The 19666-nt window shown below is 42.3% G+C and overlaps 2 protein-coding genes and 1 non-coding gene across 3 annotated transcripts; all 3 read left to right on the top strand.

Moving 5' to 3' along the window:
* The first annotated feature begins 1492 nt into the window (after positions 1-1492).
* On the top strand, positions 1493-6451 carry nrm (nurim). The gene is made up of 10 exons (XM_026156001.1): positions 1493-1558; positions 1662-1763; positions 1849-1916; positions 2019-2081; positions 2556-2686; positions 2835-2886; positions 2989-3437; positions 4076-4269; positions 4384-4560; positions 5400-6451. The coding sequence occupies exons 7-10, from the start codon at positions 3287-3289 to the stop codon at positions 5718-5720; spliced, it is 843 nt and encodes a 280-aa protein (XP_026011786.1). The 5' UTR covers positions 1493-1558; positions 1662-1763; positions 1849-1916; positions 2019-2081; positions 2556-2686; positions 2835-2886; positions 2989-3286; the 3' UTR covers positions 5721-6451.
* Positions 3668-3740, top strand: trnak-cuu (transfer RNA lysine (anticodon CUU)). Its single transcript has one exon. It is a non-coding gene; the product is annotated as a tRNA-Lys (tRNA).
* A 449-nt stretch (positions 6452-6900) lies between the features above and the next one.
* ppp1r18 (protein phosphatase 1, regulatory subunit 18) lies at positions 6901-17371 on the top strand. Its single transcript, XM_026155999.1, has 4 exons — positions 6901-7419; positions 7698-11681; positions 14297-14515; positions 16452-17371. Exons 2-4 carry the CDS (start codon positions 7758-7760, stop codon positions 16503-16505), a joined length of 4197 nt encoding a protein of 1398 aa, XP_026011784.1. The 5' UTR covers positions 6901-7419; positions 7698-7757; the 3' UTR covers positions 16506-17371.
* Positions 17372-19666: the final 2295 nt, after the last annotated feature.

Genomic DNA, 19666 nt, shown 5'->3' with positions numbered 1-19666 from the left:
AAAAAACAAACAAACAGATCTCTATTGTTCAGTTACAACCAGTCGGTGTTTACCTGGTGCAGGTATTTCTGGCTCTTTGGGCGTGTCTGGTTTTAGTGACCGACTTATGAGAGGAAGGTCCTAAGGCTTCCACATGAGGGCAGTATCACAAGACAGATGATCCCAGAAAAGGCTTCACTGCTCCTCCTCAATATTTAAAAATGCACATTTAGGCTGCCAAAATATAAGACTCAGGCATGTACTGTAGTACTTTATTCTTTTGGATTCACTTAAAAGTTGAGCTCTGAAGTTGTTTCTGAAGATATTTGTATTTTTTCCAGTTTCTAAATATTTAGATTACTCATATAAAAACATTCTTATTTATTTCTTTTCTTATTTTCAGTTTTTGATTAAAAAGGAAATCCATTAAGAAGTGCTGAAACTCTCAGCTTTCCTTTAACATCCTTAAAGGGTCATCTTACCATCACCAGCTTGTTTGTTCACTGCACATTTTATACATGTTTTTTATATTTTATACATATTTCTGTACATTGTTACCTGTATATACGAACTTCAGTTGCTTATGTATATAGGTCCACTTTGTGTCTTCCTTCTATATCTTGTGTTCCCCTTGCTATAAAAGCTGTGTAACACCGAAATCTTCTCATCTGTGGGATAATAAAGGTTTATTCTATTCTATTCTATTCTATTCTATTCTATTCTATCAAAATCTTATCTGAGTAAAAGTGGAGATTTTTTTAACCAGCAGGTTTAAACTAAAAGGAGTTCTTGTGAGTGTTAAATAATAATAATTATAATTATAATTATCAATAAGACTGATGGGAATTTTGCCTACCCTCACATCCTACAATAACACCAACTCTTTGCATGTCCTCCTTCACTCCATATTCAACATCCATTATCCAGTATTCACACATTGTTAGTATGAATGGCTGTTTTTATCTTGTAGCTTATAGTTTTTGCCGTATAAACACGTAGGAGTCAGGTGTTTAAACCAGCGTCCTCACAATGTGAGTGCTGTGGTAGGCTGAATGTGCTGCAGGTTCTTTTTCACCTTCAGGCTCCTTCCTCTGCTGCTCTGACACATTTCATCTCTTAGCTTACCCGAGAATACAGTTTTTAAATAGAAAGCTACTTAGAGCTGAAAGTTCTCACAGTAGCTGCAACAGAAAAACCTAAAAAACCTAAAAAACGGCACTTATTCTTTTTCTAATATGTACTCCACCATTAGACACTTTTAAAAACATTAAACAGCTACTGAAATACTGTATAAGTACAAAATTGAAGTACTTTTACTCGTTTATTTGTGTTTTCGTTCACACAAAACTACTTTCTGTCTAAAGTTTTTCAGCCGCCTCGGAGGAGTCATTTCTTAAGATTTTGCCCTTCAGAGAGCAAAGGCAGAGAGCAAATTCTCATAAACCCAACGAGCAGCTCCTCTTACAGCTGTCTGCACTGCACATAAAATTAGACCTCCAGACAGCCGTGCTGCAGACTCAGAGCAGTGGGCAAACTGGTGCTGAGATGAATCCCAGTTACAGTGACAGTGTTTACTTTGGTAAGAATGGAAAAGACTTAATATTCACCTTTTTTTGGCGGATTAGCCTTTTATTATTCAGACGTGCTGCCAGTTGTTCCATTTATTCTTCATGTTTATTCAGGAACTTGTACGAGATGCAATCAAGCTGTCTACAGAGCAGGTCGAGCGTGTCAGGCGATGGGACGTTTATTCCACAGCGCGTGCTTCATCTGCAGCGTTTGCAGTGAGCTCTCCTCGTGTGAATGCTTCTCTGATAGTACAGTGTGATGTATAACGGTCTACATATTTAAGCTTTTGCATGTTTTCAGGTAAAACGCTCAGTGGCAAGCCTTTCTACACAGTGTCAGGGATGATATACTGTGAGGATGACTTTTTGGTAAGTATGTTCTTTTAATAGGTTGTAAAATGACAAATTAACTTTATTGCCTAATCTATTTGGGTGGTGGTGTTTTCCTGGTACTCGTGGTATTTTCTGCAGTTCTCTGGAGTTCATCCATCCCCTGAAGTGTGTAACAGCTGTGGCTTTTTAATCACAGATGTGGTAACTATTAATTTATTTACTTAAACAGTACTGTGAAAAAGCATTTCCCCCCTTCCTGATCTTAGGTTTTTTTTCTATATTTGTCACGCACACATGTTTCAGATCATCAAATACATTTTAATATTAGAAAACGATACACCAAATAAATATGCAGTTTTTAAATTACCTTTTCATTTATTAACGGATTAAAAGCTGTTCAACCTTGCCTGCCCTACATTTGACAACATTTATTTGGGAAAACTAAGTTCATTTAATTTTTTTACACTCAGGCACACACAGGCACACACATAGAAATGTTTTACTCAGGTTATCTTTGGCTAATATTAGAATTTGTTCGATGATCTGAAACATGTAAATGTGACAAATGTGCAAAGAAAATTAAGAAACCAGGAAGGGGTCAAATACTTTTTCTAAGCACTGTGAGTATATGTGTGGTGTCACATGCAAGAAACTGACATTACATTGGATGATCAGATCCTGCAGGCTCGTGGGAAACCCTACCACCCATCCTGCTTTCGCTGTTTCGTCTGCAGACAGAGCCTGGAGGATCAGCCTTTCGCTGTCGACTCACACCGCAGGATCTACTGTGTCAGCGACTACCACAGGTGGATGTTTTATGTAGCAACAATAGTCCTTTTCAAGAGCAAAGGGGGAAACCCTGCCAGACAGGCTGAACAGGAGAAAACTCACACCTTTGTTGACTTCATGTTTTAACCTCTGTGAACTTTCACTGAAACTTCTTCTCGGTTTCAGGGTCCAGGCTCCCCACTGTGCTGCCTGCAGGTTGCCGATACTCCCAACAGAAGTGAGCTTCACAGAAACTATGCAAAATATTTGATAATTCAATTCACAGCAAATGATTTCACAAAGAAGCACTCTGAGTGCTTTGTTATCTCTTTTTTTTCAGGGATCCACAGAGTCTATTCGAGTGACATCCTGTGACAGAAACTACCATGTAGAGTGCTACAGGCCTGGTGTTAACCTCATTTAACAAAGACAGATTCTGTGATACTTAATAAGATACTCTAATAAAGTCATCCACTCCTGCTATTTGTTTCTCCTTAGTTTTGTGTGTGGATCTGTGTCTCCTCTGATGCACCTCCACCTGTAGGCAGCATTCGCCGCACACTAGCACCACCTTGTGTCTACATCGGGTACTACAACCACCTCCCATCTCCCGGAACTGTTCGCGATAAGCACTGATAATGGCGTCAGTCACGGTACGTGGCTTGGCTCTCTGCACTACGTCTTTGCTAAACTTTGCGTTTGTTTTCATATCCGGTGCAGATCTCATTCGGTTTGTCTCGTTTCGAGCCATTTACCATAACATCACGGGGGAGACGACACTCTGTCGAGGTAAGTTCCCGTAAGCGGCAGGCAGCCAGGAGCGATTACCAAACACTGGTGGAGGCGATATCTGTAAAACCGTTAAATACCTCATATACTTTTTGGCTATGGAAAAAATTACTGTATAGGTTTATATAAGTATAATTTAACGAATGTTAAATTCATATACGTCATATAGTTCAATTATTACGTTCTCCATATGTGCTGTAAATACCACTGGGCGGCTGTTTAGAACCAGCGCCCGGCTAGCTCAGTCGGTAGAGCATGAGACTCTTAATCTCAGGGTCGTGGGTTCGAGCCCCACGTTGGGCGGTGAGATTTTTTTTTCCTTATGTTTTTTTTAGGGCTGTTTTTATTATTAGGGCTATTTTATTCTGTTTACTAAAACAAAAATTATCATTACGGGCTTAAAAGCATAATTTGCTTATCGCCAATATCAAATATCGACCAAATGGCGAGTGTTTGAAAGCTGATTTCGGGTGAGCAGGAATACTGGGTTTGTTAATTAGATTAATTAGCTATTCGTGGTAGCGTTCGATTTTCTGTTTTGTTTTTTGTTTTTTTGTGGCATTTTCAATGAGTGCTTAGGATTAGGATTGCCGTCAATGTTAAAGTGACGTTTTTTCCTCTGATTCCCCATGGCTAAGACTCCATACCATGGTCGGTGGCCCTGCGGGACAGCTCTGTTCTGAGGGCTCTTGCTGTGGATCTGGGGCTCCTGGCCCTCTTCATCGTGCAGCACAGCCTGCTGGCCTGGCTGCCTGTCAAACAGGCCCTGCAGTCAGTGCTGGGGCCCCTCAACAGGACAGCATACTGCTTCACCACAGCACTCGCCCTCCAGGTACAGCAGCGCCCTTTCTCTGAGTGTTTACTGTCACATAGAAGCATAACTTACTCCTACCTTAGTGTTAATCACACCTTTCAGTGTGCATCATTGCTCTGTTTCCTGTGTTAGATCTTGATGCGGTACTGGCAGCCTGTGACTAACGCCCCCTGCCTGTGGTCAGTGCGTCAGGCACCCTGGAGTGTCTGGTTCCCCCTGCTCTGCTTCTCGCTGCACTTCCTCTGTTGGGCCATCATCTGCAGCATCCTCATGATCTTTGATTACCCAGAACTACTGGGCATCAAGCAGGTAGGGATCAAAAACAAATGCACATGTTTGTGCTTTCAGATGCTGGAAAATCAGAGGTTGCTCAACTAAAAATACTAAAAAAAATCTATGATTACAGTTTGCTTTATTTGTGGTTGTTGATTACTGCTTGGTTAGTTGGTGTTCCTTAAAAGAATTAATTAACACCACTTTAAAATATCGTGCTGTTAAACAACAAGAAGCAAATGGATATTTACTGCACATATGCTCCCTGGCCATTTCATTAGGTACAGCTTTTCAACTGGTCAATAACAAAAATATCTAATCAGCCAATCACATGGCAGCTCAGTGCTTGTAAGCATGTAGACATGAGCAGCTGACCTGCTGAAGTTCAAACTGAGCATCACATGGGGAGGAATTTCAAGGTTTTAATTTTCAGCACCCATCAGTATGAATCACAACCCTAATCAGAGTTTTCACTGTTGTGGCTGAGCAGGACTGAAAGATTTTACTGCAGTGAGAACTGAACCTCCGTCCCCAAATGTAAAGGCTCTCCTCCAGTAAAGCAGTGCTAGTGTGGTGCCAGTATTGCCTTGGTGCACACATTTTGATAATTTTTGAAAACCAGCGGTTATTAACATCTATATGTTTCACCTGTCACCTGGTGCTCTGGGCCTAACTCCGTATTTAATGACTCTGACCCTTTCCACCACCATCTTATAATTACATTTTAATGAAATGCCCTTTTAATAAATCAATAGAGATTACAATACTGACCCAAGTAATCTGCATTACTTAGATCAGTAACTTCGGTGCTCCCGGAGGAGAGCGTGTGTATGGGCATGAATAAACTCCATTTACTGACTAACCTCCTCCCTCAGGTGTATTACGACTGTCTCGGATTGGGGGACCCCCTCTCTCACAAGTCGCCCCGTGCTCAGCGCCTCCTGTCCCACCTGCGCCACCCGGTGTGCCTGGAGCTGGGTGTGGTGCTGTGGCTCCTGCCGGCCTTATCCCTGGACAGGCTCCTGCTGGCGGGGGCTCTGTCGGCCTACCTGGCTCTGGCGCACTCTCTGGACAAACAGGATTTAGCCTACCTGTGTGTGCAGCTCAACAGTAAGATGCAGCTCTTTGCGCAGCCACACGGAGGCAGCGCCGACGCCATGCCCAACGAGGACACTGACGACCACAAGAAGAAGTGAAGCAGAGGTCTTCCCAGTGCTTTGATCTGAATCTGTCATAAATAATGTTTTAAAACTGACTACAAAAGAGTTTCTGTAGGCCTCTTGAGCCTGATGTCTGCTGATTTTGTCATTTCAAATGTATTTTATTACAGTTTATGCCATCGTGTGAAAACACAGCCGCCCCCCCTGCTCGTACAGAGGTGTCACTTTTCTTAAAACTACTAATTTTGATACAATTAGGTTGAAACATTTTTATACTGAATATTTTTTAATACATGAAATTGTTTTACTGTATAGTCTTACTGGCTGTTACAGTGCCCAAGACAAGTACATTAACACTGTGTTTCTCTGGAAGCTAATTTCAGGTTTATCTTTCCTTTGAAAACCGACGTTTCACTGAGATTTTACACTGGTAAAAGCTTTTTTCTTTTTCTGCTCTGTGACAGAACAAAGTGACAATGTTTCTGCTACAATGAATGTATCTCCTTCAAAGCTTTTCCTCGATGGTGAGATCAAACCGATTGTTTAAAGACGTGAAGCTGAACGTATCGAACAAACTACTTTTAACGTTTATCATGCTTGATAAATAAGGTATTATCAAGGCAGCCAGTATTAGTATTAGTGGATTCTGTAATGTCTCATTTGGTATGTTTTTTTACACTAATGTTTTCCCCATGTGTGCCTTACTGTAATTACCGTGACAGCTTTCAGTATTTTTAAAAACATGTTCAATAAAAGTGGAAAGTTCACTTGTCCTGGTAAATTGTGTCTGTTTTTTAGGTTTATTTTTTATTTTTATGAGTCAAGTTTTAAGAGTTTAAGGAGCAGATGTTTGATTTAAATTGTTGTTTGTTTGTTTTTATTTAATTTTAAAGCTGATATATCACAGATGAACTACAGCTTTAATAACCGAGCCAGAAGATGTTTTTTTGTTGTTGTTTTTATTTTATTTTACAGGGTATAGATCGATATATATGCTCACTGGCCAACTTATTGGGTACACCTGAGGGATTTTTGTAATTAGGGGAAAGTTTCATATCCATCTAAACGCTCTCGTGTTGATGAATATGAATAAACATGAATAACATTTTTGACTGTATGTTTTCTATCAGAGACGCTAGAAAATAATTTTTAAAAATAAAAATGCGAATAATCAGCAATGAAGATATTCCGGTAGTTTGGGGTACACACCTCTGTCAGTGGAGCTGATCGTGTTTGATCTGCTTCAATCAAGTCCCGCTGCAGCTCTGCATGCTGACACCACATCCCGTTTCACCGCCCTCCACCTCCACCGCTTTACCAATTAACCCTGCGGGACGCGGGGGTGAGCAAAGGCGGGGGAGGGCTGGTTGGTGGCCGGGCAGACGGCTGTGTGCTTTAAACGCCTTTTCTTAGGTCCGACAATATGGTGTGTGCCACTAAACTCTCCAGAGGGAATTGAATGTAATTATCGGATTAGAGCGCTGCAGCTCTCGAGCTGGAAATATTTACAACCGCACGGAGGACGGAGGTTTTTCTGCTCTGATGTCCACTCAGGTCCCGATATCGTTTGACTGGGTCACTGATCATTTTTAAAAGTTGGGTTTTGACAGGACAGATTAATCTGTTCGTTACAGGCAAAGGAGGTTTTCCATCGTGGAGTAGACCGCTTTACGCACAAGTGGAGATGTAAAGTCGGGGTGGATGCAGTGATATTTTTGCCAAAACAAGAGTTTGGGTGAGTTATATTCAGAATTTTCATTAAATATGTTACAACTGAGGTTATGCATTATGTGCTGCGAGTTAATTCGATTACATGTGCTCTTTTATTATCCTTTAACATGAACAGATAAATAGACTGCACTGTCAAACGTGTGCTTTAATGCCTACTTGGATGTAAATTAAACCTGCTAACATGTTACCATGAGGTGTAGTTGTTCCTCGGCTTTATGTGGCAAAACTTCCATTTTTGCATGTTTATTAGAAAGAAAATTGATAATATTTTATTCTTTGCAGAGGATTCCCAGAGGCTCTGAAGAGGAACCGTTTTATCCAAAAGTGGGCACCTTTTCTGTTATGTCTGTTTCCTCTCTGCCAGAATGGAAACAACTCCTTCTGGAGAAAAAGAGGAGAGAAGAGGAGGAGCGAGAGAGGAGGGAAAAAGAGGAGGAGGAGAAGTTTGCCAGCATGCCAGCTTGGAAGCGAGGGATCATCCAGAGAAGGAAGGCGAAGCAGGAGTATGTGGGTGACAGGGAGAAGGAGAGAGACGGCTGTCTGCTGCAAGTGGATGTCAGATCTCCTTCTGATGGTCTGAGTGACACAGACAGCTTCGTAACAGTTAATCTGGGAAGCGAACTGTCGCTCAGTCCAGATCCAGGCCAGTGGCTGGATGCAGATCCCAAACTAGTGAGCCAGGTGTCTGTAGAAACAATAGTTCCAGTCCATGAAAATCCATTTATTCTCACGCAGAGTGCATGGAGGAAGAGCAGGGATGGAGAAACAGGGAACGAGCCAGAAGTTAAGGAGAGAGATAAATTAAGCCCCAGGAGTCAAGATGGGGAGCTGGGGAGAGGACGAGATATAGAGCTGAAAAAAGAGAGGTTTAGGGACTTGAGTGAGGGGAGGGAAAAAGACAGGAGCAGGGATAGGAGTCAAGGAAGAGAAAGAGAGAATAGCAGGGAGGGGTGTGAAAAGGAAAAAAGCCAGCTGAAGGAGTTGGTTAAGGATGCAGTCAGGGAGCAGGAATTTCTTAAAGTTAGAAAAGACACAGAGGAAAAAGAAACCCCTTCACCCACTTCTTCGCTTTCCCCTCTTATTCCGTGTCTTCGGACCATCAGAGCTGACAATATCATCATCATCGAGCAGGACAGGAAGGGCAGCGATGAGAGAAAGGGTAGATGGAGGGAGGCAGAGCGGGAGAAGCTCGAGGAGGACCAGCCGGGGAAGAAAGGGGTGAAGATGGACCTAAGGGAGATTCTGGCTGGAGGAGGGAGTGTCACTGAGATCCGAGCCTCTGAAGTTCTTATTATACAGCCCTCAACCTGCCCTGAAGAAAGGAGTGCAGGGGGGAAAGGGAGAGAGGATGGGGAGATGAAGGGCAGCATGGATGCAAGAAGGGAGAGCATAGGCAGGGAGCTGAGAACAGATGTGTCCTGGCTGAGAGAGAAAGAAAAGGAGAAACCATGGGGCCAGGCAACAGTTATTAATAAAGACAGCAGAAAGGACAGCTTGGATGATAATGTTTTTGTGGAGAGAGGAGGGAGGGTCAGTCAGCTGCTGAGTAAATTCGGAGAGCACCCCAAGCCTCCATCCCGATCCAAAAGCTCCGATAATTTCCTTGAGCCAGGGAGGAGAAAATACTCAGGAGATCAGGATGAGCAGCAGTCCGAGGAGAGGAAGGCAGATGGAAAGAATACGCTGCTAAAAGGTGTCCCAAAACGCTCGTTTAGCTTCTCCGATCGAGTCATCTGCGCTAAGGAGAATGGGATAGGTGACGAAGGGTTTTACGAGAGAAAAATTCGTGAGAGGATTCACTCAGAGAGCATGGCGCCATGGGTAGATGTAGCTGCCTTAAGGAGGGAAACCACATCGAAGATGGGGTGTGCACGACTTCTAGAGAGAGACAGATTGGGAAAGCACAGAGTAAAAACCGAAGACTTTGGTATACAGCTTAAGAAAGTCGAGTTTGTTGACAGGAGGGCCGCGGAGAAGGTCGGCGATGCAGACGGGGATGTGGGGTTCACGGTGGCCTCAGTTAAAAACACGGAGGGAATATCATTTGCTAGGAGAGTGCCGATTAGGCAGGATGGGAAAGCAAGAGCTGACAGAGAGGTGAAGCGACCGGCAGGTGAGACGAGTTTAGAAAGGGAGGTGAATGTAGACAAAGATTCAGAGGGAGGGGGAGAGATTGAGGTGAAAGTTTGTGAGAAAACAGATTCTCAAAGAGAGGATGGACTAGAGAGCTCACCCGAAACAAGCAACGTTGATGCTGAGAGTCACTGCAGACATGATTTGGCTTTTACTGAGTGCTCCAGTTTAGGCTCTACAATTCCAGACAGGGCCCTCCATAAAGGTGCAGACTGGAGACTACAAGGACCTTACCTAACACAGTCTGTTTTATCCCCACATACTGAGGATCTAATAAGTAAAATAGAAAAAATAGGAGACACAACCTTTTATAGCAACAAAGACAGCAAAGAGGAGGTGCAAGCAGCAGGATCAGAAAACCTCAGTTATGATTCAACCCCCAGATCTCCGAAAAGGAGCGCACTCACCGGGAACCCTCCAGGCCCCGTGGAGATTCAGATTCCCAGGACTGTGTTTTATGTTGCAGAAGAAGTGGTGGAGAAAATAAAGCCCGGGTGTCAACGCAGCGAGGGGCAAGACTGTCATGGAGGTCGACAGGTCGAGAGGAGGGATAGCTGGAGGATTGGGAAGCCCTTAAGCCGCATAGAGTCTCTGCGAGAGAAAATCAGACAGAGAGAGCTGGAGAAACAGCGACAGGGTGAAGGAAGTGAAGCTGCAGAGATTAATGCTACTCAGACAGCGGGGGACAGGTACAAGGAGAGGGGAACTGAAATAGAAAAACAGTGGGAAGCTACAGCACACATGCAGAAGAGGCCGGCCGAAACAGAGCAGGGACAGGAAGAAGCAGCGGCGCAGACATCCGCGGCTGCGTTTGACGTCACGCAGGAAGTCGGCGTGTTGAAAACCTGCCCTCAGCTTCCTGTTTCTGTCCTACTGTCACAAACTGTCAGAGGAGAGGAAGTGACAAGCGAGTGTACCGCCAGGGCCTCCGAAGCTACCTCCGAAGCCCTCCAGATATCTGAGGATGAGGACGACCCAGTGAAACATGTAGAAGAGCCACAAAGGCGCGACTGGGGCCGAAACGCAAGCACAGAAGAAGAACAGGAGGAGGAGGAAGGAAAGGAGCTCTCCGAGGAGGAGGTAGAGGAATACACATCACCTCTCGATTCTACACAATCTCTCTCTCCTTCGCCGCCTCTTCCCAACTCTCTCGCAGCCATGAGTCGGATCTACAACTTGGAAACCGTGGGTTCGAGGTCGGGCTTGTATTTGAGGGACAGGACAGTGGACATCTCATCGTCTGTGCACCTTGTTAAAGTGAAGCCAATCATATCGAACTCACAGCAGGGGGACAACAAAGCATTTACAGGCGATGACATTAGTGGGGTTCAGACAATACAGCAGCAGATTGAGCAGTTTCAGCTGAAAGAGCAGGAAGCGCAAAACTCTTCGTCAAATACCTCCCTGAAGGACAGAGAGACGAAGGGGCAACAAAGAGTGTTAAAGCAACAGAGAAAGGACGATTTTCGGACCCAGCAGATAAAGGACGACCTCAAAGCACATCAGATAAAGGACGATGTTAAAACCCAGGAGAAGGATCAGGAAACACCAGACCTCAACCCCAAAGTGTCTTCTCATCACGCTTGTTCTCCCACACCTCAGGCCAAACAAACTATCACAGTCACCCCCTCATATCTCAGGACCCAATCCCCAGACAACTCCCTGAAAGCCACAGATTGTGCCCCGACCCCGGCTTCTTCCCCAAGCTCGCCATCTCCTGCCCAGTCTCCGAGTGTGTCTCCGTCACCCACCCAGACACCTGTGCTCTTTTCTATCAGGAGTGCCTCCGGGGGCCAAGTGAAGCGAGGCGCTACCATCACAATCACACCAAAAAGGGCAACGGGAGCCGCAGCACGGCCCTCGGCGTCCACATCAACCCCAGCGAAGACCCCACACCAGCAGCAGCAGACTCAGACGGTGTCAACCCCCGCAAAGACACCACCACAGCAGCAGCAGGGCCAGACAGTGTCAACCTCCACGAAGACAACACCACAGCAGCAGACCCAGACAGCCCCCGCTGTGACTGAGCCGGGGAAGAAGAAGTATCCAACTGTGGAGGAAATTGTGGTGATCGGTGGATATCAGAACCTGGAGAAGTCGTGTCTGGTCAAGAATAGAGGGACCCCAAAAAAGGTGAGTGGAAACTGTGTTGTTACTTTGTTACTTTGTTTTAACATGTCCCCACATGCTTTCTAAAGTTTATCAGACATACACCAACGTTTATCACCTGCTGTCACCTGCACGATGGGCCTCGCCATCAAGCCTTTTCACCGAGAGAACATCCCTTTCCACTGAGTACAGTTGCAGAGACCGACCTAAGCTGGTTAAGGCTTTATCAAGCACGACATCTTGATTCTTAGCCATGAAGTCCTCAAGTGATCTCCTTTGCCATTTGCTTATGCGGTCTCGTGCTGTGCAGATTTTTGACTTTCATCCTGTGATAACGGTTTCTACATATCACACTTTACACACTTAAGTAAAATTGTATTTGGGTGATTTATTATCATTAAAAAGAAGCATGCAAACCCACAGATGGATAAAGGAAAGTGCTTGATGATTGGTGTTAACTGGACTCACTCATATGCTTCATAGTCATCTGCAGAGACGGTTGACAGTAATGTTGCAGGATTCACTGGAGAGAAAAAAAAAGCTAAATAGGAAGCCGCAGTGACAGACATCCTCTCTCTATATAATTTTTTTTTTTGCATTTTCTCTACCTACATAACATGACCTTTTATCTCTGTGAATACATGCGATACCACACCTGCGTCCACAGTGGACCTGTAAATTAATTTTCCTGGAGTTCATGTTAAATGTTCTGTTTCCTCTTTTTAACTTCTGTGAATCCGAGCAGGAGGGGGAAGGCAGAGTTGCTAAGCAGGGCAGCAAATTTTTTTTTTTTTTCACCATCCTGCAATGATAAATCTGGCTGTATTGACAGTTTTCACTGCCTATTAGAAGAATGTGATTGGTGGTAACCCCCTTCAGTCTGCTTCCTCGTTCCCTTGTACCAGTTCAGTTGTTTCTGTTGAGTCAGCTTCTCACACAAATCTCCCTTTGTGTTTTCTTGGCTGTGTCCTAGCAGGGGTTTGGTAGTTAGACCAGAGTCTTGGCAGACAGTTTTTGACCACGCTGCCCTCCCACTGTATACAGCTGACAGCAGGCCGCCAACTACAAGCTCGATGTGCGTGAGATGGGAAAGAAAGCGAGGCAGGGTTTTGCAGACAGATCAAAGGGCGGCTCACTGGCAGAGAAGTCGCAAGGAAGGAAAACTGACATTTTTGACAGTCATACTGAGAGGATTAAAGTCTTGTTATTTGGTCTGATAGAAACTCCCTGTCACGCTGCATGTTTTTGCTCACTTCCTCTTTTAAGACTTCCTCCAAGCACGACAAAGAGCCTGACACAGGGAAGTGACGCGGTGCCCATTTTTAAATTGCCAAATGCGACTCTGATGCTCAACTGTTACATTACCGGACCACCTGTAACCTAAAGCATGAAAATGAAAGTTCCCAAATAGCATTACTGTGGCCTTTAATTAGATAAATAATCATGCATTCTCTGCATGCATCTCTATAATAAGTTGTGTAATCCCTGCCTGCATGTGTAAGCACCGCCCTCCTTAGCCTCTGTGAGTGATGACCACTGAGTGATTCTCTGACCACCTGTCGCTCTCACGTTGATGCCCTACAGACAGTTTGACGTCAGGCTTCCTTCCCTTCCCCCCTCCAAGCCACGCCATCATGTCACAGGGCAAGAGGCTCATCTGCTATCTCATCTAAGTTTTCTTTTCATATGTGCACTTTTTTTTTGTTTTCTAGCATAAAATATCTCCAGAAGTGGTAGATATCCTTCTTTATGCTGCTAAGATGTGGCCTTAAACATGGCTGTCACATGTTATCAAATGGAGCAGTGCACTTTTGAGAATCTGAAGTCAAGTATTACTTGATAAACTTTCTTCTTTATGGCTCTTTTTTTTGCTCTTTTCCCATCCCTGTGTCGCCGGGTGCCTCTGCTGTCCCGCTGTGCCTGGGTTAATCTGGTTCAGGGAGGAAGGATTAGCCTACTGTGCCTCAGCATGCCAGCTTCTCTAACCCAGAGCTGTTTTGTGCTCCGTCCACATTTAGTGCAAAGCCGTTATCGTGCACATCACGTCTGCGCTTCTGGGTGTGTTTGCTGCACGTTCAGGCTTCAGAGCTGAGATGCTGTCGTTATAAAACGTGCTGTGTGGGGATGCGCTGGCGTTTTACACCACACCGGCCTTCGAATAAACAAACTCAAACACCCGTCAGGCCAGGCGGGGGCCTTGTTCTCCTTTTCAGCAGTTTAAGAGAAGTGGCAAACCAAAACTTCAGTTTCAGCTTCTTAGGCTGAATATGCATCAGAATTAGTTATCAATGAGTGCACGAAGGGTTCAGCCAGTAAGTCCTTCTACAGACGGTGTATTTCTGCTGTGTTAAGCCCCGTTCTGTCACTTAAAATTACACTGACAGCATCAAAACCTCGCTGACACTGAAACCTTCTCCAGATCTGCAGTGTGTTTACATGACGAACAAACAGCTTGCTAAAGGAACACCAACATTTTCCCTGTAATAACCCCACTTTTACTGCAGCATTACTGCAAATCTGTAATGTGAAGGTTTTTGCTACAATACTATATTTTTTAACAAGCATGTAAAACCGTAAATATTAGCTTAAATGTAATTCATCAAAAGCATAACCACGCCTTTCTGTATTCACTTTTGCAGGGGAAGGTGTGTTTTAATGAGGTCAAGCTGGAGCAGGTGTGTGAGTACCCATCGGAGGCCCTCATGCAGTTCTTCAATCCCCACTCTCAGGACCTGGGGAGCGCGGAGAGGCTGCAGGATGAGGAGGTGCAGGAGGAGCAGGGTGACAGGGAGGGGGGGGCGGTCGTGGTGAAGAATACGAGGAGTACGGGAACTGCAACGGGACCGCGTGTAATAGATGTGAGTCACTTACCCCCACGGCTCAGAAAACATAACGTTTAGTGAGGTCTTTTTCGGCCTTACTGACACCCTGATAAACTCTGTGGGTTTGGATTTCATGAAAGATAACATGCTGAATTTTGGTTTATGGTCAGAAGAAGGCTGAGTGCCTCAAGATAAGGCTTGAGCTTGTCTTATAACTCGCAAATCCCAAACCAACAATGTATTGATCCTAACAAGAAAGCCGGACATTATGCTTCTTCATTGTTTACCACTGACATAAAATTCATGATGTTTCCTCAGTAGGAAAAGAATGGGCACTGTAGTTTTTCTGAGAGACTCCAAATGTGTACAAATTCACAAATAAAAATACTTGTGTGCTAAAAACCACAGTGCCCAGCTTTTTAGGAAATTTCTGAAGGAAAAATGGTGACTAAATGTCTCTTCAGTAATGTAAAGATGTCTTTATATGAGTCTGAAACCAGATGCTCATTTGTTAATGTTTTGTCAGTCACATGTTGTTACCACAGGTGATGGTCCCTTCTGTAGCATCAGTTTGTTCAGAGCCATGTAATAACAAGATTAGTTATTGTAGGGTGACCAACCGTCCTCTTTTCACTGGACATGTCCCCTTTTCATGTTCTGTCCGGTGCGTCTGGGGGGGATTTTCGAGATTGATAAAAATGTCCGGGTTTTCCTATATTCAGACAGAGGACCCATGTGTGACGTCATTCCCGAACTGCTGCTTTGTGAGCGCTTGTTCTGCGCTCACAGATGGGACAGACAGCACGCAGCAATGCGCCTAATGATGTTTAAAAGATCCCAAAGCGCAAGTGCATCTTTTCAGACGAACCGCAAAAGAAATTTCCCTCGTACCGACCCAGTACTGGTAATTTTTCTTATGCAGATGAGGCGTTATTTCTGTACCATTATTTAATTCCAGAGGCTTTTAAGTTATTTTTTTGCACTTGTTGACTTGCAAAAGCCTCTATGACATATTTTATTTTGACAATTCATTAACCACACAGAGAAGGCATCGTTTAAATATGTTAAATATATTTCTTTAAGCAAGTTCTTCATGAGTAGCCAAGTGTCCTCTTTTTTAGAAATCAAAATATGGTCACTCTAAGTTATTGTTCTATTAAAATAACATACATACACATTCCTTGTAATATTGTTCGTCCATGTTTGCTGAATTACTACCCTTAGCATTTTGTCGCCAATATTTACATAATATTATTAAATAAGATTTACTGAAGGGGCAAAAAGGCTTTTCAATTTAGCTAGCTGCTAGCTTTGCTGCTAAGGGGAGAGTGACGTTAAAAATATACATTTCTAAACATTTAATAAATGCTGGCAGGTCATTCTTCTGTACTGGAGACATGTATATTTCTCCTGTCACTGTTGTGGATTTTACATAATTTCCCTAGAGTTATTGAAAAATGTTTCTAGGAGTTATTGTGCAAACTAGCAGTTAGCACACTAGCTGCTAGTCAGCGCATCTGTTAGCTTGGTTGCTAACCTAGCAGTATATCATTTTTGTTTAGTTTTTTTTTTTTTTTTTTTTTAAATATATGAACTGTCTGCAAGGGTAGTTAGTCCAACAGAAGAGGAGGTTAAATGAAGGTTAGAAAATATAGGAAATAAAAATATACCTTAACTGTACAAACTGACCAAATTTGAATATCTTGTAAACAGCAGCTGGTTGGAAATGAGGGCAAGCTTGGTAAAATGAAACTTTTGCAAATAAAAATTACAAAGAAATGGTTAAGATTTTTAAATTCAATGCTACTGTAAATACCAGAGAGCAAATGGAAAGGTAAAATTGCATTTATGGCTCTCACAAAGCTATAAATGTTACCTTTGGTGAATGGGAATACCTCAAAATACAAACTAAAATGACATAAAGATCCTAGATTCACCATATTTACCTTCCATCTCCGTCTCTATTTTTCAGATGAGTCTTGCCCTCGATAGAAGCCAGTCACCTTCGCCAAAATTACCCATCTGATGAGGTCACCACCATTTTATTGAACAATAATGTTGTTTTTTGGTCTGTTTTGATCATTTTTTAATTGTGTTTGTCATTACTTGTGGTGTTTTGTTTTCTCTAGTATCAGGATGAATAAGGGACCAAATAATTGTGTTTACTTCACGGATAAAGTCACCTAGTTTATTTTCAGGGAAACTGAGGGAAAGTGACATGAATGTAGTAGCACGTAACCCCTCAGCGGTGCACTGCTGGGTGATGAAGGATCACTTGTCTATGCAATATAATGAAACAGATAAGAGTTATATTTTCTAGGTAATATATATATATATATGATAGTTTCTTTTATGTTAATGTCCTTCTTAATTTAAGTCAGCACTGCCTCATCACAGAAAAAGAAGAACTCTTGATGTTTGTATCATCTGACTTCATGTGCCTGCTGGAATTGCCCATACAGATGATCTGAAGATCTGTTAATGTGTTTTGCTTGAAGCCTTTCAGAAAACGCTCCTCTCAGCAGGTGTTATGTGTTGCATGAACGGGTTTTGGTGCAATGTGTGAGGTGATGAAAGTTTTAATTGTTTTTAAATTGGAGTTAAATGGAATTTTATTGTTGCATGAACAACCGCTGTGCAAAGAATGGTTTTGTATTGTTATTTTTCTCGGGTGGAGGTGGAGACTGAGAGGAAGTCCCTGAGAGGACAAAGAGCAAACTGAAACTTCATATTACAGCTGATATCTGACTTTCAGCTGTGCACCATTTATAATCTTGTTATCTTTTGTAATTGAGCGTTTTGATTGGTAAAAGAAGTTGCAAATTCTGTGATTCTGTGATTGAAGAACCTGACTTCAAAAGAAAAAAAACTAATAAACATTACTGAAAAGTGTGTTGGCTCCTCTTTTTTTGTCTGGATACAAACAGACTTTTTATCTGCTTTTCCGTGTCCAATCGCAGTGGTTCCCCTCAAAATGTTCTCAGGAAATCAATTACAATATCGCCTACATAAATACATAAGTTAATAAAAATATAGTATTAAGCATTTTGCTCAGTAAATAATCTCCTCTGTTTCACTTTACCTATGCTGGAGTTTCCAGTTGTATCACATGAGCTTGATAACAAATTTCACACTTTTCTCAATGCTGTAATTTCATTTTCATTTGGATTACACTCACTCTCTCCTTTGGTGTTAGTACTAGTGCCAGCACCTAGTTAGACCCCCTTTTTGCCTTTAGGACTGCCTTAATTCTTTCACTCAGTTGAGTTTGCACATCAGTGATGAGCTTTATGATATGGTCAGTAGATGGATACACTGTGGTCATAAAGGGACGGACATGGTTAGGAATAATGCTCAGGTAGACTGTGGTGTTTACATGATTCTCACAGTACCAAAGAACACAAAGTGGACCAAGAAAATATATCCCACACTATTGCACCACCATCACCAACTCAGCTGTTAACACAAGTGACACATTTTTATGTAGCCCACAATTTGACTCATGTTTCATATATTAAACTCGATCAATTTGGTTTATTTTATTTTAGAGCTGACTCCTTTGATACCACTTTGGTGCAGTTATTAGTCTACTCGTTTTACTTGCTGGACTCAGTTCAGTTTCTAATATCTGGAAATGTTTTCTTTTCTTTTTATTAGTTTCAGTGTTTTTTTCTTTTGGTCTTTTTAGTTATTATAATATGGAATATGGTATTTGTCATCGTTGTGGTCTCTGGGTCTTGAACCCAGGGCTTTGAGTTTGCTGTCAGTTCATTATTTCTTCTGGAATTTGAGAAGTAATTTAAGTTCATTGTTTTCTGTTAATAGTGTTTGTATTTCCTGGCGATATCTTCTGATGCCTGGTATCGGTTCCTTATTTGTTTTGGTTTTTTTGTGCCTGCCCATATGGAAAAGAAATAGTAAAAACTTATATGTGATTACTCATGAAAGTGGCCACTTTCATGAGTAAATCATATAAGGCTTACATGATTTACTCATGAAAGTGGCCACTTTCTCATTACTTTCATACATTGTTTTAGAGAGTATCCAAAACATACAAGTTTCATTATGTAATTTTTCAAGGGATCTTATATCTGTTTTCACTCTTATATGCTTTTCATACAAGTTTCACACAAGACAGATACAAACTTTATAAGATTTATATATATCTTTTCCATATGGGTGTAGTCCTTTGTTTGCTTATGACTTTTGGTTTATTTGCTCTCTTTTGGTGTTCCTACTCTGTTCTGTGGTTGTCTCTGTATCTCTCTGGTAATTTTACATGTGAGTCTGTCATCTTTTTAGTTACGTCCTGTCTTAGATCGCTGGTCTTTCGTATCGAGTTTAACATCCTTTGTCTTGTCATCTCTTATTTGTTCCCTTCCTTAGTGTCCCAGGCTTGTCTGCATTTGTCCTTTGCCTTCCCAGTTCCCAGTTTGAGTCCACCTGTTCTTTCCTATGTTAAGTTAACTTTTGTTACTCGTTCAGTTGTGTTTTCCTGTTTTATTGTGCTAACTGTTGTTTTCTGTGGTTTGTGTTGTATTTATTTCCCCTGGCTCATTATGTCTATAGTTTCCAGCCATGGATCCCACCCGTTGCCTCTCCCATAGTTATTCTGTGAGCACACATTTCAATTCCCTTATGGCTTCTTGAATTATGATTCCTTGCTCTTGCGTTTTTAGGGTTTGAAATCTTTTTGGATTCTTTGGGTTCTGCGCAAACACACGATTAACTGCCTTGCAGACACATTGTTCTCAATAAACTACAGCTGAGATTATTTTAGTTACCTAAAAAGAATAAAGAATCCTAAACAAGGAGTGAAATCAGCAGTCTGTTGGGCAAAATGAAAACTAACCAAAAGGATTTTGTGAGCACAAAAACTAAAGTCAAATTTAAAACACTTATGGAAAATGTCTTTCACTTTGGTCAAATTTGTTATTACATTTATGTCATGTCATGGTGCTTTTTATTGGATGTTTACATCAATGTGAACTTTTGAAAAGTGCACCTCTGAATAATATCCTCTGAAATATAATAATAATTAAAAATAAAAGTCAAACTAATGAAAAGGAAGGCTAAGGCTAAACTCAAATGACAAAACTTTGTGGTCTTTACTACATCCACCTGTAGTGAATAACTGAAAATGCTGTGTTGGGTTCAGACCACTCAAGAATATATCATATCTTTGCC

This window comes from Astatotilapia calliptera, chromosome 22 (assembly GCF_900246225.1).
Source record: "Astatotilapia calliptera chromosome 22, fAstCal1.2, whole genome shotgun sequence".
Classification (NCBI taxonomy): domain Eukaryota; kingdom Metazoa; phylum Chordata; class Actinopteri; order Cichliformes; family Cichlidae; genus Astatotilapia; species Astatotilapia calliptera.
The sequence above is the reverse complement of the archived record's forward strand: the minus strand, read 5'-3'. Positions and strand labels throughout refer to the sequence as shown.